Source organism: Sus scrofa, chromosome 10, assembly GCF_000003025.6.
Source record: "Sus scrofa isolate TJ Tabasco breed Duroc chromosome 10, Sscrofa11.1, whole genome shotgun sequence".
NCBI lineage: Eukaryota > Metazoa > Chordata > Mammalia > Artiodactyla > Suidae > Sus > Sus scrofa.
The window spans coordinates 26,947,712-26,972,502 of NC_010452.4; the positions used below are offsets into that span (position 1 = coordinate 26,947,712).

Sequence of the window (24,791 nt, forward strand, 5' to 3'; positions counted from 1 at the left end):
AAAAATAACCAGGCACATGAAGAATCAACACAGCAGAACAGAATCAATAGAAACAACAGACTACAAAACTAACACATCAGGGCTCCAGATCCTGGCATTATTATAAAACTCAGACTTCAAAATAACTGTACTAAATCTATCAGTGTGATCTACCATATTAACACACAGAAGCAGAAAAATCATATTGTCATACCAATTGGTGTAGCAAAAAGCATTTGATAAACTCTAACATTTGTTCATGAAAAAAATCTGTCAGTGAGTTAGTTAGGAATAGAGAGGAATTACCTTAACTTGATAAAGAGCATCTACAGATACCTGAAGCTAGTAACATCATATTTTGTGGTGAAAGACTGAATGCTTTCTCCTACGATCAGAAATAGGACAAAGATGAGTGCCTTCATAGCACTGGATTCTAGCCACAGTTAAATACGGCAAGAAGAAGAATTAAAAGGTTCCATATTTAAAAGGAAGAAATAAACTGCCCTATTTGCAGATGATATAATTGTCTATGTAGAAAACTGCAAGGAATCTACCAAACAAAATTATGTCTCTTGGAAATGATGAGTTTAGCAGTCACCAAGTAGAAGATCTATACACAAAAACCAACTACATTTCCATATATTAACAATGACATTGTTGAAACTAAAATTTAAAACACTCAGTCACTCCTAAGAAAATGAAATATATTTTATGTACAAAACAGATCTGTACCCTAAATATTAGAAAATACTGATGAAATAAAATTTTAAAATCATAAAATTTTAAAACCCTAAATAAGTAGAGAGATATATAGTGTGTGTTGAAAGATTCAACATAGTAAAAATGTCCATTCTCCTCAAATTGATCTGTAAATTTAATGTATTTTCTATTAAAATCCCAGCAAGGTTTTTTAGTAGACAAAGGCAGACTTATTCTAAAATTTATATAGAAAGGCACAGACCCTAGAATACTTATGATGATCTGTACAAAAAAGAATAAAGAGGGAAGAATCACTCTATTCAATATTAAGACTTGCTGTAAGATTAGATCAAATGATATTGGCAGAGGCATAAACACATAAACAAATGGATCAGAACAGAGACCCTAAAAATAGACCCACATAAACGTGCTCAACTGGTTTTGACAAAGGTATAGAAGCAAGTCAATAGAGGATTTTCAACACATGATGCCAAAGCAGTTGGACAGTCATCTGAGCCTCACAGCTGATACAAAATTTAACTGAAATGGATCAGGGATTTAAATATAAAATATAAAAACTATAAACTTTGGGGGAAAGATAGACTATCTTTATAACCTAGAGCTAGACAAGGAGTTCTTAGATTGATACCAAAAACATAATACATATGTACTATGAAAGAAGGAAAAAAAATGATCATTTGGCCTCATCAGAATTAAAAACTTTTGTTCTGTAGAGGTCCATGTGAAGAAGATTTAAAAAAAAAATTGCTACAGACAGGAAGAAAATTTTTGCAAACCACCTATCTGATGAGAGACTCAGATCCAGACTGTATTCAAAACTCAACAGTAAAAACACAAACAATCTAATTGGCAAAGGAGCAAAAGACATGAGCAGACATTTCACTGAAAAAGATGTACAGATGACAGATAAACACTTGAAAAAATGTTCAATCTCACTAGCCATCAGGGAATGCAAAAAAAAATGAAACGACAGTGAGATATTACTACACACTTATCCAGTGGCTCACATAAAAATTACAGCTCTGAATGCTGGGGAGGATGGGCAGAGACTGGATCGCTCACATTTCTGGTGGGAATGTGACAGTGGAGACAGTTTTGCATCCAAGGCAAGTACCTTACCTGCATTACTCTAGTACCAGCACTGATAATTAGACTATTGACTTCTAATAGAAGTACTAAAACCAGAAGACAGTGTAATTGTTATCTTCAAATGCCAGGAGTGGGGTGGGTGATTGGGGAAGACTGTCATTCTTTAAAGAAGGAGATATTTTAAGATACACAAAAAGTGGGAGAATTTTTCACCTGCATATCACACTAAAGAAAATACTAAAAGTTTTCAGGCAGAAGGAAATTGGCCAAAATAATCCTCCATCAAAGAATAGAAGAAATCTATCCTGTTTTTGTACTCCGCATGGGCTAGTAAGATATGGCCCTAGCTACACGTCAGAATCACTAATAGAATTAAAAAGAAAACAGCCTCCACGTTTTTCTGTATGTTTTTGGTGTCTGGCTTGGGATCCGTAATGACACTAGTGCCCAATGTTTGCATGAGAAATATTGAAATGCTGGACCAGAATAACGCAGTGAGGTAGCAGGTTGGTAACTGCAGACCGAGAAGAAAGTGATAATCATGGCCCAAACTGAATGCATTCTCTCCCCTCTATCAGACCTATACTTTTATACTTTGTATATCTTCCTTATGGCAGCATTATGTAGTCTCTAGGTTGAAAACTCCCTTGCAATTCTGACTGCTCTTTTGCTCCAGTTGAACCAAATCCTATCCGTTCCACCCATGTAGTATATCTCCTTCTCATCCTTCTTTTGCATTTCTTTGCAATCGTTGCAATTCTAGCTCTTATTGCATTTTGACTTTATATAATGGCTGGCTATTCGTCTCTCAACCTCCAATATCTTCCTCTTCTTCCAGTCTGTTGCACAGTATTGCCAACCTAATCTTTATGAAGCATAGCTCATGCCACTGAGAAACATTTTCATTGTTCCTTGCTGCAAAATAAAGCCCAAACTTAATACCTTCACAAATTTCAAATCATGTTACTTTACATTCCTACTAAACACGGTTTCATTATGTAGCACTGGAAATAACATCCACAGTTCCTGTTACCAGAGTCTATAAGACACTACTTGTTTGGGACCCTGTTTTATCCCTGTTCCACCCTTACCTGATACCACTCTTCCCACTGCTCACCACTGCCCAGATACACTGGTCTTCTTGGGGTTTCCTCAACAGTACTTTTTTTCTTTTTTCTTTTTAGGACTGCATCTGCTGCATATGGAGGTTCCCAGGCTAGGGGTTGGGTCAGAGCTACAGCTGCCAGCCCACACCACAGCCACAGCAACACCAGATCCAAGCTGTGTCTGCAACCAACACCACAGCTCCCAGCAACACCAGATCCTTAACCCACAGAGCAAGGCCAGGGTTCAAACCTGCATCCTCATGGATGCTGATCAGATTCGTTTTTGCTGAGCCATGACGGGGACTCCAGCGGTACTTTCTTTCTTGCATTTCATCTGAACTTACTGATTGCTTGGCCTGGAATGCTGTTACTCCCACAAGCTCTTGGTCCCATGCTCAGTCTTTAGAGTTGTCTTCCCTTATTTATCTAAGGTAAATCCATTCTTTCTTCCCCCACTTTTTTCCCAGTCACAGCATTCTGATTATTTCCTCTACCACATTATCATTGTCATTATGCTGTTTGCCTCTTTATTCATCCCTTCCTTCTCCTTACTTTGCTAAAGTAAAGAGTCCCTGAGTGCAGCAACCTGAACCGTCTTGTTGACTGTCACATTCTCCCAAGTGGAGTGCAGAGTGGTGCTCAATAAATAACCTCTAACTTATTTCAAATATAGAACCTTATAGTAAAGTTGTTACAGTAAAGCAGCTCTCCCACAAGAGAATCTTGGTTTTCCATCAATTTTAACAGTGTATTTATGGTTGTTTCCTGAAATTCTCTCTGTTCCCCATTCTCACATGTAACTTTTGAATGAGAGGCCAGGATTGATGTAGGAAATGAAACTGTGTAGGCAAAGACTGATAACTGGGGAAAAACAAGCTAGAAATAGAATTCTGTGATTACAGCAAGATGCAAGAATCTTTACCTTATGAGTATAGCTTTATAGCTCTTAAACATCTATAATGATTTTTACTCTATCTGTTGCTCCTATAATTTTTGGTAATTAAAAAAAAAACAGTCTGATTAAAAGTATTTTTTTGTTTAAAGGGCATGTCACAGGAGGTTATATTAACAACTTACATTTGGGTGGTGTTCTATAGTTTGTTTATACATAGTTGTGCAGTGAAAAATACCATATCTTCACGTTGTAAATAAAAGTTAAACATTCAGAAAGCTGGCTAAGTTGGGGAACTAGGACCTCGGTCTTTGAACTTCCTCTTCAGTTTCTGTCTCACTGCTGGGTTTCCTGTCACTAGGGTGTCGAGTTTCAAATGAAAGTCTCTATGGCAGGAACTAGAGAGCAAACAGATTTACTTGTCCTGGAGTCTGGGAGTAAGTGAAGTTTATTGCTGCCAGATCAATAGTCTGAGCCATGTAATAGCTCCTGGAGATGTTCTGGGTCTTCTCTGCCCCTCCTGTTATTAGTTCCAGGAACTGATAGCATTTGTGAGGCTGGGTCTAGCTTCACCATCAGTGGTAACTGAGCTTCAGATTTTCACATGTAGGTGCTCATTCCATTGTTCCCTGGATTTCCATTCTTGAATAGGAAACCAATTCATCAAAAGTATTACTGCATTCAAGAGTTCCCATCGTGGCTCAGTGGAAACAGATCCGTCTTGGAACCATGAGGTTGCGGGTTCGATCCCTGGCCTCGCTCAGTGGATTAAGGATCCAGCGTTGCCGTGAGCTGTGGTGTAGGTCACAGACTCGGCTCAGATCCCATGTTGCTGTGGCTGTTGTGTAGGCTGGCAGCTGTAGCTCCGATCAGACCCCTAGCCTGGGAACCTCCGCATGCCACCAGTGCGGCCCTAAAAAGAAAAAAGAAAAAAAAAGTATTACTGCATTCAAAACTCACAAAATTCCTCACCATACACTTTTTTTTTTTTTTTGCCATTGAGAGAGCTCCATCTTGATGTTCCTTCCTCTTGCTACCATGTGGAAAGTGGACCTGAAGGGAAGAGGGAAGAATAAAAAGAGGAGAACTCGGTAGGAATCTGTGACAGCATCTAGATGAGAGAGAGCAGTGGCTGGGATCAGAGTGGAAGTGATAGCACTGGAGGGAAGGATGCGGGTGCAGGGTGCATTTGATGTGCCATCCACAGGATGTGTTTGTTGGTGGATTGGATATGGAGGGTGAGGGAAAGAGTATAAAGGGGTGAGGCAAAGACAACATGTAAAATTTTGACTTTGGCACCCCTGCAGATGGTGACATCTTCTCAGTAACAAAGATGAAAAAATGATTTGGGGAAGGTTGAAATTAGAATCTTGGATTGTAAAATTCAAAATATCTATGACACATTCAAAGATATTAAAGAAGTCAATTACATGTATGAATTTAGCACAGAGTGGGGGGCAGGGTTGGAGCTAGTGTACTGTGTTGCAGTCACCCTACAGGAGAGGATGGACCTCCTACCCCACCCCCCTAATTTGGTTCTGATACAGTCTTACACCCAAACCAGGAGGGCACCATCCCCATACCAAAAGGGTTTGAGGTTTGTCTCTCACATAATGGGGCTTTCTAGGGAGAGCAGGGCTAGTTTCCCAACTGTTCCAAAAATGGCTTCAGAGAGCACAAAAGGAAACTGGCTTGGCTTTTATGGTAGTTAGAAGATGAGGCTGAGGGCAAGAGTATGTGTGTGAGCAGGGCCTCGTAAGGTTTGAACTTGACTCAGTGCCATAGGAAGGCACCCAGGCCATCTTATCAGCTTCTTCATCAGCTTGCCTAGATATGGGGCAGAAGAGGGAAGGGGAGCAGTAGGGCTTGAAAGCTGTCAGCAGTCAGACATCAAAAACGGACTGAAACTCTTTATGGCAGAAAACCTTGGCAGTAAAGGCTGTCTAGCTCATGGAACTCTATAAGATCTCCTGGGAGATCCCTGAGCCCTGAGGACTCCCATGTTTAAAAATCAGATTGAGGAGAAAGTACCGGCAAATTGGACAGGATGAGGAGAGAAACAGGTATCGTGTGGTCTACCACCAGCTAAGACAAAAGTGTTTCAGGCAGGCAGAAGCTGGGGAACCATGTGTGTCCCCACAGGTGTGTGCTTGCTACGCTGTGCCAGGACGTGTGGTCTCTGTGTGAGCTGGAGGTGTGAGAGGTGGCGGTCCCGGGAGAAGTGTCAACACTAGGATACCGCTGAGGAGGCGAGCAAGGATGGGGCAGAGGCAGATCCATTGTTTGCGCCATGGAGTTCCGATCTGTGACTTGGTCGGGAGAGAAGCCAGATGAGAGAAGACTGAAGAAGAAATGTGAGCTGAGAAGTAGAAAAGGCGAGTTCAGACATCTTTCTCAGGAAACTTTGTTACACGGAGAGCCCAGAAATGGGCAGTGATTAGAAGGAGGGCCACGTTGCATCGAGGAAAATGCTTTTAAGTTGGGAGATCTCAGAGCAGGTTTGCAAGCTGACGTGAGCCCTCCAGTACTAATGCCAGAGGAAATGGGGCTCACAGTGTAGAGAGTCCTGGCCGAGAAAGGAGTCGAGGGAGTCAGAGACTGTGTGGCCAACTCCACCTTGTAGGAGCAGGGTAATAACCTCTCCCTTCCGAACAGGAGGGAAGACAGACAGCAGGAGTGTGCGTGTGGATATGGCTTTGTCGCCTGTTGGGTGAGGAGATGAAGAGGTTCTTGCTCATCGCTGTTTTTTTTTTTTTTTTTTTTTTCGGCCTTGTGAGGCAAGGCCCTCAGCAGGAAAGAGGAGGTGGTGTGATGAGAGAAGATGTGAAATAATTGCTCGGCAAGTGGCCAAGCAGCCTGACTGGGGAAGCATAGGAGAGTCGGGAAGCGGCGCTGAGCCTGTCAAGGATTGTGGTCATGAAATCAGCGTCAAAGCTGTCACCTGAGGTGTCTGATGTTCTTAGCGGTTTGCTGTGTGGGCGCTGGTGAAGAGAAAGTGCAGAATTGGAGTCACGAGGGTCGGGGTTTTGCAAGGCAAGGACCGTGGTTCTTTAGAAAGATGGGGGTGCGGGGGAAGCAGAGCCTTGAGAGGGTGATTATTTAAGCTTGGTAAGTATTTATCGAACACATGACCTGCTTATAGTAAATATATTTAGTAAAATATTCATTTCTCAGTCTGTCTACCTATAGTCTTCCTATATTACATGATTGTTGGTGTTCTAATGCCATTGTTTGAGTCATTCATAGTTATTTAGTTCAGGCTTATTTTCTAAAGGCTTTTGATTTTGGTTTCTGGAAAACCAACCCTGCCTCCCCCTTCCCCACCCTCCGGAACTAACGAGTGAGGAAGCAAGAGGTTCTGTAAGCAAAAGTAAAAACTGCAGACTTTGTTATGATTGGAGCTGTGTTTGGAAATTCTGTGAATTGTGTCATGTCAGCATCCTGCTCATGGAGTAGGCTATGTAAACAGTGGGTGTTGGGTGGTTCTATGAATGAGCAGCCTTCCTTTTCGCTTACAAACTTAACCACTGCAATTCTCCAGATTTCTGAGTGTTTATTTCATAGTAAAAATGGCTCTAAAAATACCAGGCCAGTTAAGTTTTTAGTGTAGATCATTTCATTTAGACTGCCATGGGACATATAAATTTTAAAAAGACAAAAAAAAAAAAAAAAAAAGCATCGAAAGCAGGATTTTGAAGGAAAAGTGACAGAAATCTGTCTCCAGTAATTTGTTTTGGCTATGGATGCAGAAGTGCAAATGGAATGGGAATGACTTTGTTCCATATTTTAAGTGAGAGCAGTTGTTACGTTTAATTGGTTTTCAGAGGATTTGAGTTAATAGCATACCAGAATGCCGAATATGTCAGTGTGAAAATATTACATATACCAAATTTTAAGTTAAAAGAAATTGTTGGAGTTCCCTGGTTGGTTCAGTCGGTTATGGGTCCGGTGTTGCCACTGCTGTGGCTTAGGTTGCTCTGTGGTACAGATTCGATCCCTGGCCCACAAACTAAGGCATGCTGAGGCTGTGGTTAAAACAACAACAACAAAATTCTCTTTGAATATGATTTTAAATATCATTCATAACTTATTTGTAATACTATTTTTAGAAATTATAGTGTCATATCATATCACAATTTTTGAGAATCCAGAGTGAAATGAGAATGGGATTAAGATGATTAGGCTTTAAGACAAGAGATGAGGGCCAACAGGTCATACAGGGAAGGATTATTAGGAGGGGAATGTGAGCTGGACTTCATAAAATGAGAGAATGGGAAACTGCAGGGAGTAGAAATTGGTAGGAAGAGAGGAAACAGTCTATAGAGAAAACAGACCCAAACACTTAATTGTTTCAAACTGCCAGCGAACAACCAGTTTAAGAATATAAGATCTATTGATTATGAAGACTTAAAAGTATGAACAGAAATAATAAGTGCAGAGAAGAATAATGTTTTGCCTTTCACTGGGTGGGAATTTTTGCCTTCCCAGGAATCCCTGACCTTTTTCATGGGCCTAAGCAGTAGAGTTCTAGATCTATGGTTCCTCCTGACAGGTTCCTCTGCCCTGAAACAAAGAGAGCAGACATCACGATGGGAGGCAGGGGCAAGAGCCAGGGGGAGTTTTTTATGGAGAGGACTGCATGAAAAATACTACTTTGCACCCTGAAGCCATGGCCACAGTGATATAATACCTGCCTTCCTAGGAACCCTGAATTTTGGGGAGAGAATGTGGAGAATCATGTCTCTAATTTGGCAAGATTGAAAATACTTAATTTTGGTACAAGTTAATGGTTGCTTGTAGAGAGAATTATGAAATAATGCAGCAAAGACCTCTCTCTTTCTTAATAGGGGTCGCTTCTAGCCAGCTGGCCTCTCAGAGAAATTGCATCAGCCTGGCACTCAACAATGGGAATTAACATTTATTTAGCACCTACTGTGAGCCAGGTCTCTAGCCAGGTGATTTACATACATGGTTTCTTTCAGTCCTCCTAACATTGAGAGGTGTTATTTTCTCTATTTCAAAGATAATTTAGGGAGTTCCCATCGTGGCACAGTGGTTAACAAATCCAACTAGGAACCATGAGGTTGCGGGTTCGATCCCTGCCCTTGCTCAGTGGGTTAAGGATCCGGCGTGGCCATGAGCTGTGGTGTAGGTCACAGACTTGGCGCCGATCCCGCGTTGCTGTGGCTCTGGCGTAGGCTGGCAGCTACAGCTCCGATTCAACCCCTAGCCTGGGAACCTCCATATGCCACAGGAGTGGCCCAAGAAATGGCAAAAAAAAATTTTAAAAAAAAATAATAATTTAGAAACTGAATCTGAGTGACAGTAAGAGACTTCTTCCACTGAGCAACAGAGATGCTGGTTGAACCTAAGCATGTCTGATTCCAAGTCCATGGATTTTTCCACTCTGAAATTATTCTAGTTCATCTCCTCAAGTGATCTAGCTACACAGGATGCTGTTATAGCAGATTTTGTAACAGAGGAAAGAATGGCTATAGCAAAGGTGTGGAGGTGATGGGGAGACCTGGGCTTTTCTTCTTGTCTCAGTTTTCTCTCCATTGCATAGGAGATACATATACATAGTGTTTAGATACATAGTGTTTGGGCTGTGGTCAGGTGCTTGGGTCACAGTGCAGTGAGAAAGGTGGTGCTTCTGTTAAAAAAGCAGATTCTAGAGCTCCACTACCTGAGGTTTTGACTCAGTGGACTCTGCATGGTAATAAGAACCCAGATGGTTCAAATCAAGGTATCTGCACATCACACCAGGAGAAACTTTGAGGTAGGCAACCCAGTTTTCAGGTGGCGCTTCTCCTGAGTCTCTTCACACATATTTTTATTTAACTGTGGCCAACAGAGATGCTACCTTCACTGTTAGGTGACTATATGAGAGGTCAGGTGTTTATGATGAGTCCGAGGGCAGGAGGCAGACCTTGACTGTCATAATGAAGAGAGAGAGAAGATTAAAGCTCTCCAGAACCCAACAATAAGTTCCATTCTTACTCAGACTGAGACTTAAGATATAGCAGCCACTGATGATCAAGGATGTGCTGTGAGCTGACATATCATGTAACTACTTCCCATGTATAGGCCTCACTTCCTTTTATAACAAACCTGTGAAGTTAGTTTCATCATCTACATTTATTAAAAGCTGGAACTGCAAAGACCCAATATTGTTTAAAAAAAAAACAAAAAAACAAAAAACAAAAAACAAAACCCAAGGTCATGTAGCTAGAACTCAAATTAGTCTGTTTAACTTGGAAATCCGATGACCTTTTTCTTTCTTTTCCTTTATTTCTTGAATTATACAAATGATTCATGAATATATCCTCATAAGAAAATTTAACAGTCCAAGCATTGCAACCTTCCCCCAACTTTATGTATCCTCTACGGAAGATATCAATTGACTGTAGAACCTTCTAGTCTTCTTCGCATGTATGTATGAAAATACATTCATTTGTTTTATGTCTCTTTTCACATGAGTGGAATTATATGGGATATATTATTCTGTAACTTACTTTCTTCACTTGATACCAATTCCTGGAATTATTTCCATATGAGTCACAAAGTTTCCTTCATATTGCCAGTATTCATCTTTATACTAGGGACAAAGGAATATTCAAAAACTATAATCCGGGAGTTCCCATCATAGCTCAGTGGAATCTGACTGGTAATCCATGAGGACGTAGGTTCAATCCCTGGCCTCACTCAGTGGGTTAGGGATCCAGCATTGCCATGAGCTGTGGTGTGGGTTGCAGACACGGCTCGGATCCCACGTTGCTGTGGCGTAGGCCAGCAGCTGCAGCTCCAATTCGACCCCTAGCCTGGGAACCTCCATATGCCGTGGGTGCAGCCCTAAAAAGACAAAATACAAAACAAACAAACAAAAACTATAATCCAATAATTTTTAAAAGCAGTGAGTCATCCTTCACTATCCTAGTGAGTATTGGTTTCTATGACTCCCCCAACCACACACCCCCAACCCCCACCCCTCAACAGGATACCAAAACCCTTGGATACTCAAGACCCTCATATGAAATGGCATACTGTTTGCATATAACATGCACATGTCCTACTGTATATTTTAAATCACCTCTAGATTACTTTTAATACCTAATGCAGTGTAAATGCTATGTAAATACATTGGAAATGCTATGTAATTAGTTGCTGATGCACCAAAATTCAAGTTTTGCTTTGGAGAACTTTTTGGAAGTTTTTTTTCCCAAATGTTTTCAATCCACAGTTATTTGAATGTGCAGATGCAGAGCCCATGGATATGGAGGGCAGATGGTATGTTTAAACTGTATACAAGACACCAGGAGTTTCTCAGCCACGACTGCTTTGCTCTTGAGGGGATTCGGCGGGGTCTTAAGACAATTTTGGTTATCACAACTTTTGTTTTTGGAGGGAGGTTGCTTTGGCATCTAGTGGATAGAGGCCAGAAATACACCTCCCCAACCCTGGTAGCAAAAAATTATCAGGCCCTCAAATGTCAGTAGTACCTGGATTGAGAAAACCTCCTCTTTTTTTTTTAATGATTTTTATTTTTTCCATTATTGTTGGGTTTACAGAGTTCTGTCAGTTTTCTATTGTACAGCAAAGTGACCCAGCCACACATATTTTATTCTTTTTCTCACATTATCCTTCAACCTCCTCATCTTAAGGGTATTTCAGCAGCCCTGTGAAGGGGCTTGATCAATATATAGTTTCTCAGATCTAACCTTTATTTAAAAGAGTCCTGAGTAGTAAATTCATTTGTTTTAAATGGTGGTCTTTCAAATCTAAGGAAAAAAGAACTATTATGTATACTCTGGCTTCTTCCCCGATTTGAAATTATATTTGAGCTTTTACACATCTAAGAGTGTGGTTTATGAAGGAGGCAAAAAATAGTCAGTGACTAACTGCTTACTGAATTTGGCTTCCCAACCAGGTAATAGAGAAAAGTGTTTCTCAAAGCATGTGTTCTATGGTTAGTTTTCCATTGGTAGTAAGTTTTTCATTGAATTAAACTTTGTCCACTTAAGCTTAAGTAGATTTAGACTCTGTGAGGTTGAAAGTCATTTAACAGGGAATATTGGATTGAAATAAAAGGAATTCTTATAATTGTAGATCTATTAGTTTAAATCTGTGATGCTTTAATAAGACTAATAAGCAAGACTCTTAACTGTTGGAAACAAATTGTTGGGTTCTAGGTTTAGCATTGGGCGTTGTTTGCTTTCTGTGGCATGGCTTTGGTAAATTTATTCAGACTGCCATTTGTGTTTGACGGAAATAATGTACAAGTCTGATGCTTATCCTGTTTTTATTCCTTAAAAAGTTTAACCATTCGTTATTACTTTACTAAAGAATATATCATCACAAATATTTGTAATGAAAATAGAGTTTTTTCCTCAAATGTTTTCAAATTAATTTAGACACCTCTGATTTTTAGAAAGATTGCATTAGAAATAAACCTACATCAGGAGTTCCCATCGCGGCGCAGGGGAAACGAATCCAACTAGGAACCATGAGGTTGCAGGTTCAATCCCTTGCCTTGCTTAGTGGGTTAAGGCTCCAGTGTTGCCGTGAGTTGTGGTGCAGGTTACAGACACAGCTCAGATCTGGCATTGCTGTAGCTGTGGTGAAGGCCAGCGGCTACAGCTCTGACTCAAGCCCTAGCCTGGGAACCTCCATGTGCTGTGGGTGTGGCCCTCAAATAAAAAGACAAAAGACACCACACATAAAAAAAAAGAAAGAAAAGAAATAAACCTATATCTTTAATTCAGGACTCATTTCTTCTAGGTTTGAATTATAGATTATTCTACTATCAGTTGCACCAGTCACATGTTTACCTGTCTTTTAATTTGTAACATATACAAATAACAAATACATGGAAGCCTAAAATTTTTTTGACTGATAGAATTCTAAAATACTTTACAAACAATGTTTATCTTATTTTATAGTTTCATCATCAGCAGTGGGTATGCAGCTGTATCACCTATCATGCAAACAGTCTTCCCTATTATTTCAGATACTAAGGATTTCAGATTTTAGAAGAGTTAGATGTGAAGCTGAATCTTTATTGAATGATATTTCCTTCCTGAAAAGTCTCAGAACTATAAGACTAATAAGCACAGACTCACAAGCACAGAATAACTATTGGGACTGCTCAGAACTATGGGACTAACAAACTTAGACTAACAATCACAGAGTAACACTTGTGATGGTGTGAGATATTGAATTTGATTTATTCCACTTAGTCTCTTAGGAACTGCCGCCAGAAATACTTTGAGGAATGTGTAGTTCTGGCCCCTGTGTACGTATGCCTGATTAACATCTTGTTTAGTGTGCCTCTTTGGACTTCCCAGAAATGGAGTCATGCTGTATGTTTTCTTCTGCAATTTTCTTCTTTCTCTTAGCATGTGTGCTTGGCCACTTGTTTTTCTATGTAAATTTTAGAAGAACTTCTGAAGTTCTACCAAAAATCATATTTAGGGTTCTTGATGGTACTGCATTGAGTCTATATGACAGAGAATTGATGCCTTTATGACGTGGAATTTTTCATGGTTTAACAATAGTATATCTCTCCATCTATGCAGTTTTTAATAGGTGTTTTTTAAAGGTTTTTTTTCAGTGAAATAATATATTTAGTTGATGCTTATATGTTGGTCTAGTTTCTAGATTGTCTTTGTTGGCAGGGAGAAATGATCATTTAAGATTGTTCTTTTGAAAGTTTCACTGTGGTGTCTAATTTAGAAAAATATAAATCACTTGCCAGTGATTTAATTAATTTGGGGATTTTAATATTGCTTAAGTAAACAAACAATTCCAGGATAATATAAATGTTTTACTATATATTTACATAAAATGTCATGGGAACATAAAAAAGGAAGTGACTAATTCAGGGTTTAGGCACAGGTATTTTATACAATAATAAAAAAAAAAACCCTACCAAGTATTGAAAATGGCAGCATTTTGCTGGCCCAGATCTGAATATACCAGATGCTTCTGTGAAATCTTGAGAAAAGAGAAGATTAAACTTGTGCTGTACTTCAAGGATTAAATTCTGGGGCCAAAAATACGTGAATAAATTGGATTGAACTAACAGAAGTTTTATTTTCTTATTTAGGTTTGTAGAGGGAAGAGTTTTGAAAATGTGTAGATCTGCATTATGTTTTTATGTAAGTGTATAGCTGAGATTGTTTTGTAGTTTCCTTGTGCCCTTTTTAGCAAAGATGGTCCTTGCTTCTGACTGCTTCTCGTGTGCTTTCTGGTGCTCTTCTAATAGTGTGGTGTACTCATAGGTTGCCGCAGGATGAGTAGCACCAAAGCAGCATATTATTCAGTGAAATTATAACCACATCAGTGTGCCAGGTTCCAGTCAGTGTTAACATATTAAGTAAAACCCTTTGAAGCAAAAATACTTAGCAATGTCATGTTTTCCCCAGTACTCTGTGGGTATTTTATGGACTGAAACTTAGGAAAGTAAATTGTGAAAAGGAACATTTATCATTCTGTACTGTAATGAGGTCAAACAAAGGAATCCTACAGTCGTTTTATTGTTCAGTGACTGTAGATGAGCAATTCATTCTATGGAGTTCAATTCAGCTAGTGTTGATTGAACACCTAGTGTGCGAGATGCCGAGGGCAAGTGAACGGTGGCGCTAAAGAATGTAAAGATTAACAAGACGGTCCCTGCCTTGGAGAGCCTGGGCACTAACGAACAGAATGAGGACATTCCTAACTCCAGTGCATGGCAGAACGTGGAAGGCGTCGTGAGAGAAATACAGATAGGGTGCCATGGAGATTTCAGGAGAACACCATCTCATCCTGTTGGGAACTGGAACAAGAATCTTTGCAAAAGATGGACTTTGAGGGAATATGTGTAACTTGGGCAGCTGGAGATGGGTGAGGATTGTTGGGTTCCTCAGAAGAAAGAAATGCTGAGGGGAAAGGGCTGGGTGCATGTGGTGACCAGCAGGAAGTCTGTTGTTACCAAATTGCAGGAATCCAAGAGAGAGATTGTAGGGAAGGCTGTACTTAGGAATCCTCTGAAGGCTGGGAGCAGAAGGGGGGTGACAGGAGCATCCTCCGGTCTTTGCCCATACACCATGGCCCCTCGGCCACCACCTTTCTCTAATCCTTCTAGTCACTTTTCTCTGTCTACTCCAGCCAGTAGGACACATCCTTCTTTCCTCTGCTGCCTTCTCAGTCTATCTCTCCTTCCTCAGCTCTCAGAATCAGCTCAGAAGTCATCATCTCTGGGAGCACCCTGAACCCTATAGATGGAATTAATCATTACTTTCTCTGTCCCCACAGTGATTGTCATAGCCCTTCATTATGGCACTTACTGTGGTCGGTCTTATAATATGGATTTTTTCATCTCTGTCTCCCTTCATCAGATTGTTGGGGGCTTCTTATCCCAATAACCCCAGTAGAGTGACTTGGATACAGATTACACTTCGTCTTTGTTTGATGAATGAATGAGGGATCCTTGTTTATGAAAATGTTTATTGATACTATTTATAAAGAGATAGGTGTAATTTCCAAAGTGGTGGAAATTCTAAAAAATGAAATTCTTAGTGTTCAGATGAAGAAATTATTTGGAGAAATATAAAATATATGCTCTGTCTCAGTTCAAGAATATTGACCACAATTTGGCTCTCCTAACCTTTTGCCTGAGCAAAAAGCACAGCCCTTCTTCCACACCCATACCCTGTGCCAAACCACAGCCTCACTGCTCCAACTTTCCTAACCCTCCTGTGAATGTGTTGCCTGTTACAAGATGGAACAGATACAGTGAGGCTAGGACAAGAAAGAACACCTGAAAACAAGGGAAATGGATTTTCCCCTAATTTATTTAAAACTTTTTCCTTGAAAGTCCACTTTCATGGTAAGAGCATTTTTAAATGGCTTTTCAAATATTCGCAGAGTTCCTCAAACTCCTGCATGAATCAAAATTGGGCTGAAAATGTTTTATCCACAGCCGTGTTGGTTCCTGCACTTTCCACCCTTAAAGGATTTTAGATCACGAGTCAGGATGATGCATTTGCACATTTTCTTTATGCCCTTCAAATCGGAGCCTGTTCATTTACACCCACATCCTTTCGTAGATAACAATTTGTGTATTTAGAAGCCCAATTCCTGGAATTCCCATTGTGGCTCAGTGGTTAACGAATCTGACTAGCATCCATGAGGATGCAGGTTCAATCCATGACCTTGCTCAGTAGGTTAAGGATCTGGCCATGAGCCATGAGCAGATGTGGCTCAGATCCTGTGTTGCTGTGGCTGTGGTGTAGGCCGGCAGCTACAGCTCCAATTTGATCACTAGCCTGGGAATTTCCATATGCCATGGGTGCGGCCCTACAAAGCAAAAAAAAAAAAAAAAAAGAAAAGAAAAAAAGCCCAATTCCTCATCAATAAAATGATGATGGTTGGAGTAAAAGTTCTCCAAGATCGCTTTGTTAGCATTTTTAAAAGAAGCAATTATCACATGACTGTAGGAATTAATTTTTGTCCAAGGACCAGTGCCTACAGAATCTTTATTGGTTTTATCTTTAGAACGTTTGCCACTAGGTGGCAGTAAGAAAAATTATTTTTAGCAGTGAGACATGCCTATCAATGTTTAAATGTAAAAGAGAGATCTGGAGGTCTAAAGTTTGAGGTGCCTGTTTTGAAGGTATGCAACCATAGCCAAGCCACAATATGTTGTTTCTAAGACTTAAGCTGCTTATGTTCTCCAAGGATAAAACTCTTGTGGCCCTCTGTAGCAATCTGTATTAGGAATTATGGGGGAGAAAACCAACATAAGTTAAAGCGTGTAATTTTGTTTTTCAGAAAAAACGTTTATGATAAAAAGGAAGATATGGTAATTGTAGAAACCTTGGAAATGTAGGTAGGATCGAGAAGAAATTTTAAAGCACTTTCAGAAATAATATGTTAACATGTTATCACATTGACTATACACTTTTTACACCGTGCTTTTCAAATTAATGCTATGTTGCCTTTTCCTTTGTCATTAAATATCTGTTTTACAATGTAATGCATGCTATTGGATAAACCACGATGAATTCAACCAATGCAGTGTTTTTGGATATCTTGGCTCCTTCTAGTTTTTCACTGTTATAAGCAATGCTGCCATGAATCTAAATCTTTCCTTAGGATATATTCTTAGAAATTAAGCTTCCGGGTAAAAGGATATAAATGTTAATGCATATCCTTTTACATATCATCCAGTGACTCCCCAGAAAGGCTTTACAAATTTGTGCTCCCAACAGCAATGGCGTGCCATTCTCACCATATCCTTGCCAATACTGACTTAATAGGTATTCCTTAATAGGTATAGGGAGGGTTTTGTTTGTTTTGTTTTTTTAAACAGAGTGGGAGATAGGGTGGAGAACTAATCTTACAGCAATGGATTTTTTAAAAATGAATTTCTAACCATATCATTTTGGGAATTTAGGCCAGGACAGGTCTGCCAATTAAATTATTTTTCTGTTTCCAAGACCTCCAGTGTTATAGTCAGCTTGTAGTATGCAGGTGTTGTGAATACTATCTAGGGAACTGTTTATGGCTATTTTAAACATTACTCAGAAATTATTTACAGTCCCTGATCACACCCTCTGAATCTGTTGAATGTCCTAGTTTTTTTTTTTTTTTTTTTTTAACTTTCATTGGCTCCACTACCAGAGTAACTCATGCAGTTTTGGGAAGCTAGCCTCCATGTGCTGGCTCCACTACCAGAGTAACTCATGCAGTTTTGGGAAGCTAGCCTCCATGTGCTGGTCCAGCATCTAGCATGTGAATGCTTCTCAGCAGCGCTGGTTTACAGGGAAAGCCTTTACATGGTTTTCTTTAAGACCTGCAATCTTAGCCAACCCTTAAGTGTTACTGCCTTGAAACCAGTTTGCTTTTGTTATGCATAGACTAGGTTACTTTCCATCCCAACTGAATCTACAGTACTTAACCCTTAATTTTTAAAGAGACAATCATATGCACTAGGATAGCAGTCACCAGTTTACAGGTGGTTTAATTGAAACTGTTTAATTGAATTTTACTGAAAACAATTAATGTAATTTTAAGTGAGATGCCACACTTTAGAGAACTTAGCTCAGTGCTTTACCCATGGTAAACATTCAAAACACTTCAGTTGTAATTTCCCTCACAAAGTCACATTTAACCAGGTAAACGGGCTGGAAGAGCCCTCCTGGCAGAGAGACTGGAAAATGAGGGAGCAAAGAACCATTGGGGCCCCAGAGAAGCTAGTGAGGGAGTCAGCCCCAGGTAGAAGCTGCAAAACCAGCAGGGCCAGGTTTCATGCTTCGGGGAGAGGTTTGGGCTTCACCATAAGTGTTTTGGGGAACCATAGAAGCTGAATACCGGTCAGATTTGCATTGTTACACTATTCCAGCTGCTTCATGGAGACTGCACACAGGGAGACCCTTATGAGGTTTGGCCATAAAGTAACCAGCCTTGGGCATGTTTCTTATGCAGAGTGTATCTCAGTTTCCTCATCTATAGCACATTCAATGATAGCACTTACCCCCTAGGCTCTGGGGATTACATGAGTTGCTGTTTATAGATTATTAGACCAGCTCCCAGCAGTTAAATGCTTTAAATGTTTGTTAAATAGAGTGCCAGAAGTCTGGAAGCAGAAAGTTAAGCAATTTTTGGTACTGCCCTCCCTCCATGTAGCATCAAACTGACTTCCTCTGTGAAAAATCCAGACTGCTCCTGCCTCTGAGCCATTGGCCATCTAGTTTTCAAAGAAGGAAATTGGGCCTCCTACCTCCCCCTGCCCGGTCTGGTGTGTGCACCTCCACACGGATGCGGCTTGTTGTTGGCCAAGCCTGGCTGGGCTTTCTTTCACCAGAACACGTGCATTGCATCCTACATAGGGTGTCAGGACCCACTTGCTGAGAGCACGGCGTGTGCTGCTTGTGTAATGAATAAAGCAGAAGCCACCAGTAAACACCACCCATCAAAGGATGGTACATTGACTGTATCTGACCTCCCCTGATGCTGCCAACCTAACCACAACTGCTTGATCTCACCCACATTGCACTTAGTCTTTGAACTCTCCTGGGGCTATTGTCAGCTCCTATTTGCTTTCTGTATTGATAAAGGACAGCTTTGAACTGGAAGGGGAAAAAGGCCAATATATGCAGTTTTCTTCACTCTAGAAAGAGCCTTTTCATTACCTTATACCTTATTAAAAAGGCCACTTTAACTCTGTAAACTTCCTGTATTTCTCACTTTTCACTGGTTTCAGGTTTTGTAAATCGCATTATGCATGTTGCTGGGTCTTTGTTTTTTTTTTTTTGTAATTATGAGTATCTTCTACTGAGTATCAGTGTTTCTAAGTTACCTTGTTAGCTTGCTATGCACTCCTCTAATTTGAAAACAGTAGATGAGGTCTCATGTAGGGACAGCAGATTTCAACCTGTATTGCTTAGTTATGTTGTTTTGAGGAGACCGAGGAAGATCTGAGCTCACAGGGAGAAAAATACCATGATCTTCAGGAAAGGGTGCCCATCACATCAGGGTAGAAGGACCACTGTAGCATCATGGAGGGGAAAAGGAAAGATGGCACGCCAAGTGCCTCCTCGGTGTTTCTACTGCTTTATTAAGTTCCATGGTGGGCTAACTTTATCATAACTATTTTATATCTTTTGAATATGTGAAATAGTTTATGATAAAATTGAAATGAGTGCTACGATGGATTAGTGAAACACGCCCCTTGTGTTAACTGGTGTGTTAGTTGCCCCACCCTCGTGGGCCCTGCCCTTGACTGAGCTGATACAGCCTCTTCCCTAGATTCAACTGCCCTAAGTATTTGTGTATGAACTCACACACATTTATACAGTTTTTTTTTTTTTTTTTTTTTTTTTTTTGGCTTTTTAGGGCCTTATTCACAGCATATGGAGGTTTCCAGGCTAAGGGTCTAATTGGAGCTATAGCTGCTGGCCTATACCACAGCCACAGCAATGCAGGATCTGCCAGGCTAGGGGTCTAATCGGAGTTGTAGCTGCCAGTCTACACCACAGCTCACGGCAACACCAGATCCTTAACCCACTGAGCTAGGCCAGGGATCGAACCCACACCCTCCTGGTTCCTAGTCGGATTCGTTTCCACTGCGCCACAACGGGAACTCCAATTTATACAATTTATCTCATACTGTGTACTCACAAAATGCATTACTACAAGACTTTAAAAAAATGTAAAATGACTATTGCCCTGTGAATACACTAAAAACCACTGGTTTTTATACTTTAAAAAGGGTGAATTTAATGGTATATGAATTATGTCTCAAAGTTGTTGTTAAAATATTTCCAAATAACACTTTTAAAAAAGTAAAGATTTTTTTCTCCTGATTGAAAAGTAGTACGTACATGTATGGCAAACTGGAATATGTGTTGAAGTAGAAAGAAGAAAAAAAAATGTATATATATTATATCCATATACCCATAACAGCACCATCCCAGGGACTACTAACTTTTGGTGATATTTTCTTTGATTGTGTTTTCTTTCTCATATTTGGATCATATTTATTTGATGAGATCATTTCTGTACGTACAATTTTGCCTCTCCCATTCTTCATTTAACATTATAATAAACCATTTAAAATGCTATCCTAAATTCTTTATAAGCATTTTATTGGCCCACAATGAGCCAGTGTATTGAGGATATTAAAAAGAAATCATTCCCTGCTGTTGAACATTGGAAAATGTTTTCTCACAGTAAAAACTGGAAGAACTAACACTGTAGTGAACATCTTCGAGCATAATCCCCATTGTCGTATCTGGATTTATTTCCTTAAATGTGTGCCACGTATGTTAAAAGTTCTGAATGCTTTTAAAACCTTTATATGCATTCTCAAGTTGTTTTCTGTAAGGTAGGCCTCTACCACCCTATGAGGTATTTTCCATTTACAAGCCTCTAGGCAGACATCATCCTGGCAGTCCAAGTTTGTGGTGGGTTATGGGCTGTGTTACACTCATAGTCTATGGCTGCCTTTGTCCATTCAGATAACATTGATGTATGGATCCCATTTATATATTTCTAGTAGGTCACACGGAGTACGTGCTTCAGAGAACCCAAATTAGCATTAGGAATTCATGTCTGTAAAAATCTTTAATTCATTTTGTGAAAAATGGTATGTTGACATTTAAATGTGCCCTTTTTGATGATGAGGATGAGTAATTTATCCATGTGTTTCTTGGGCATGCGTATTTTATCTTAAGGATTATCTGTTCCTACTCCTTTTTATGCTCTTAGTATTTGTCATATGACATTTTGCACACATGTATTATTTGTTGATATTCGTCTTAGTTTTTGCTTATGTTATTTTCTGGAAAACGCAAGGTTTGGCTATGTTTTAACTTTAGAATGACCAGTGATTTTTCAGTTTACAAAGTTCTTCCCCAACTTTCTCCTTATTTATTATTTTATTTCAGTTTTACATTGATCTCTTTAATTTACAGTAAATTCAAATATATTTTGATAAATAACAAAGTGAGAATCTAGTTTTTTTTTCAGATAGTTTTCTTAGCACCATCGATTGCATAATCTTTCCTCTCCCTTGTGATTTGTGGTACATTCCTTGTTGTGTATTAAATTATTGTCTCTACTATGATAAAAATCTTTTACTGAGTTTAAAAACAGTAAAGAGGGGAGCTCCCATTGTGGCTCAGTAACGAACCTGAGTAGTATCCATGATGATGCAGGTTCGATCCTTGCCCTTACTCAGTGGGTTAAGGATCTGGCTTTGCCGTGAGCTGTGGTATAGGTTGCAGATGCGGCTCAGGTCTGGCACTGCTGTGGCTATGGAGTAGGCCAGGAGCTGCAGCTCCAATTCGACCCCTAGCCTGAGAACTTCCACATGCCATGGAAGCAGCCCTAGAAAACAAAAAATGAAAGTAAAAAAATAAAAAGAGTAAAGATCACATTCTTGATATGGTTAAAGCATTATTCATTAGTTGTATAATTTTTTTTACAGTTAATGTTTGTTTAAATTTACTAATTTTTAATGTAATGACTTTATCACTAACTTACTTCCTTATACCTAAATCAAAGTGAATCTCAAGTATTCGGACAAATTAAGACTATTTGTTTCATCGAGATCATTCCATTTACAGATACTCCAGGCTCTAGGCATTATACATAATAGGCACATTCTTCATTTTTAAGACCTTTTTCTCTTTCTGTTTATGGATTTTAGGGGTTGTTATCTTGTATACTTTCCACATTCAGATTTGATATAAAAGAAGTTGGTCTTTTTACTCGCGGACTTGGGTATGCACCCACAGCTTACTATCCTGGTTTACTTAAAAATGTGAGTATTTTTAGTGTTTTTAATTTATTAGTATTGAAATTTTCATTGCTTAATGTACCATCTGCAAAAAAGGTAAATGGAAATATTTCACTCCTCCAGGAGAGATGTTTAACTTTTCTATGTTTATCTCTTCTTACCTTGGGTGGACTTATGGCCATGTAAGGAAAAAACGTGAGATGGGAGATTATGAGAAAGAAGAAGGAAACCAGGAGAGGTTATTCTAAATCAACCAACCTCTGTGTGTCTTAACACATCTCATTTGTTCTCTCAAAGATTTTTGGGAGAAGAGATTTCCTTAACCAATATAAACACAGCCTTTTACTATTAGACAAATAGTATTCAAAAAGAATCTGATAGGAATTTTATATTAAAGCAAAACATTCAATAAATAATAACCTCATAAATAGTATTATGTATTTACATCTTAGTATTCAAGCTGTTTTTGTCTGCCTTAAATTCTAGCCACTCAAGAAATTTTAACTTATGACCTTAACATAGCTCTTCTAAAAAAATGTTAGGAGACTTTTAATGTTTGTTAACTATTCTGGTCTTTTGGAAGCTTTATACCTGAAGAGCATTTTTAAAAATAGAGAACTAAGTTAAGAAAGAAAAAAATAAGCTAATGCTAACATCGTTTTATTTGTAATAGGTTTGGTTTTAATTTGGAGGGAATTAATGGCTTGTCTATTATTCATTTGCTTAAATAGGAATACGAAGTAACAGACATTAAACCTAAAGCCAAATTACCAGTAAATGTGACTTGGCACTGCCTGCTTTTTACTTTGACAAAGCACAAGGAGAGGATTGGTGGGGGAGGAGAGCAGGGAATCTCAACGGAAATATCACTCACACCAAGGAAAAGAGAACTGACGTAATCCTGTTTGCAGTGTGAGTTAACCTGCAACTGATTTTGTTTTACAGATGGTTTTATCATTAGTGTCTGAACTCAGAGAGAATCATCTTAATGGATTTAACACTCAGAGGCGGTAGGTGTTAAACTAAACATCCCTCTTCTCAAGTTTCAAAATGTATCAGTTCAGTTATGAGAGAAAATTTTTATAATTCCTGAACATGAATGCATGTTCATAGTTATGGTTATATTCTATATGGAGAGATGATTTTCATGGACTGTAATTGCAAATTGGTAAGTTTTATCAAACTTTCTTTTTTTTAATCACTGCTCTCTCAAGTCTCAAGTCCATAGATCATGCAGCGTCTCTTAGGCACCCTTATATACAGTATGGAACACAAAAGAAAGACGTGCACAGCTCAGTGTGAGTGTTTTATCATTCACACACACAGTCAAAATATTTACAAGGCAACAGATACTTGTGTACAACTGGCCTATTTTAAGAAACGTAATATTCCAAAATCTAGACTAAACAAATCAAATAGATGCAGACAAATAAAAAGGCAGTCAGTCACATTACAAAATGTTTCTTCACTAATGTGAAGAAATTCAAAATTGTTTTTATTGGTGAACATTTCATCTTTAACAAATCATTAAGAGAATCTAGGGACCCAGGAAATTTGTGATTTAAAAAAAAAAAATTTGGAGTTCCCGTCGTGGCTCAGTGGTTTACAATCCGACTAGGAACCATGAGGTTGCAGATTTGATCCCTGGCCTTGCTCAGTGGGTTAAGGATCTGGTGTTGCCGTGAGCTGTGGTGTAGGTCACAGATGTGGCTCAGATCCCGTGTTGCTGTGGCTGTGGCGTAGGCCAGCAGCTGTAGCTCTGATTGGACCCCTAGCCTGGGAACCTCCATATGCTGCAGGTGTGGCCCTAAGAAGACAAAAAAAAAAAAAAGAGAAAGAAAAAGAAAAAGACCACACCTACTAAATGAGTGAAAACATTTGCAAATAATATATCTGAAATGGGATTGACACCCAGAATATTAAAAAAAAAAACTCCTAAAACTCAATAACAATAAAAAACTCAATTCAAAATGGGTAAGAAACATAACTAGACATTTCTCCAAAGATATACAACTAGTCAATAAGCACATTAGATACCTCTAGTTTTAAAAAGAAACAAACAAAAATGAAAAATGGCAGATGTTGGCAAGGATGTGGAGAAAGTAGAACCCTGATATATTGCTGATGAGACTGTAAAATGGTACAGCCCTGTGGAAAACAGTTTGACAGGTCCTCAAACAGTTAAACGTAAGGGTTACCGTAAGACCTAGCAGGTGCACTCCTTAGAATATATTTTTTTAAAAAAATTGGAAGCAGGGGTTTGAACAGATATCTGTAAACCAGGAATCATAGCAGCATTATTCATAATAACTAAAAGGTGGAAACAAACCAGTGCCCATCAGCAGATGAATGGATAAACAAAATGCGGTATAAAAATACAAGAGAGCACTACTCGGTGCAAGAACATGGATGAACCTTGAAAATATCACAGTTAGTGAAATAGGACAAACACAGAAGGACAAATACTGTATGATTCTACTTATATGAGGTAAGCAATAAGCAATAATAAGCAAGTTCATAGAGATAGAAAACAGAATAGAGGCTATCAGGGGCTTGAAGGAATAGAGTTATCATTTAATGGGTACATAGTTTATGCTGGGGATGATGGGAAGCTTTGAGTACAGACTGTGGGTGATGGGTACACAGCAGTTGAATGTATTTAATGTCTTAAAATGGTTACCAATTATAAATGATGAAAATGATACCTATTATGTATGTT

General features: G+C 39.1%; 1 protein-coding gene across 4 annotated transcripts in view; it reads left to right on the top strand.

Annotated features, from left to right (window-relative positions):
- The window catches only part of FANCC (Fanconi anemia complementation group C), a 258,726-nt gene that overhangs the window by 151,166 nt on the left and 82,769 nt on the right, over positions 1 to 24,791 (top strand). For all 4 annotated transcript variants that reach the window (XM_021064601.1, XM_021064599.1, XM_021064600.1 and 1 more), the window contains 2 exons: positions 21,983 to 22,096; positions 23,018 to 23,082. In XM_021064601.1, the coding sequence (XP_020920260.1) occupies positions 21,983 to 22,096; positions 23,018 to 23,082 (179 nt within the window). The remainder of the gene's footprint in view (positions 1 to 21,982; positions 22,097 to 23,017; positions 23,083 to 24,791) is intronic.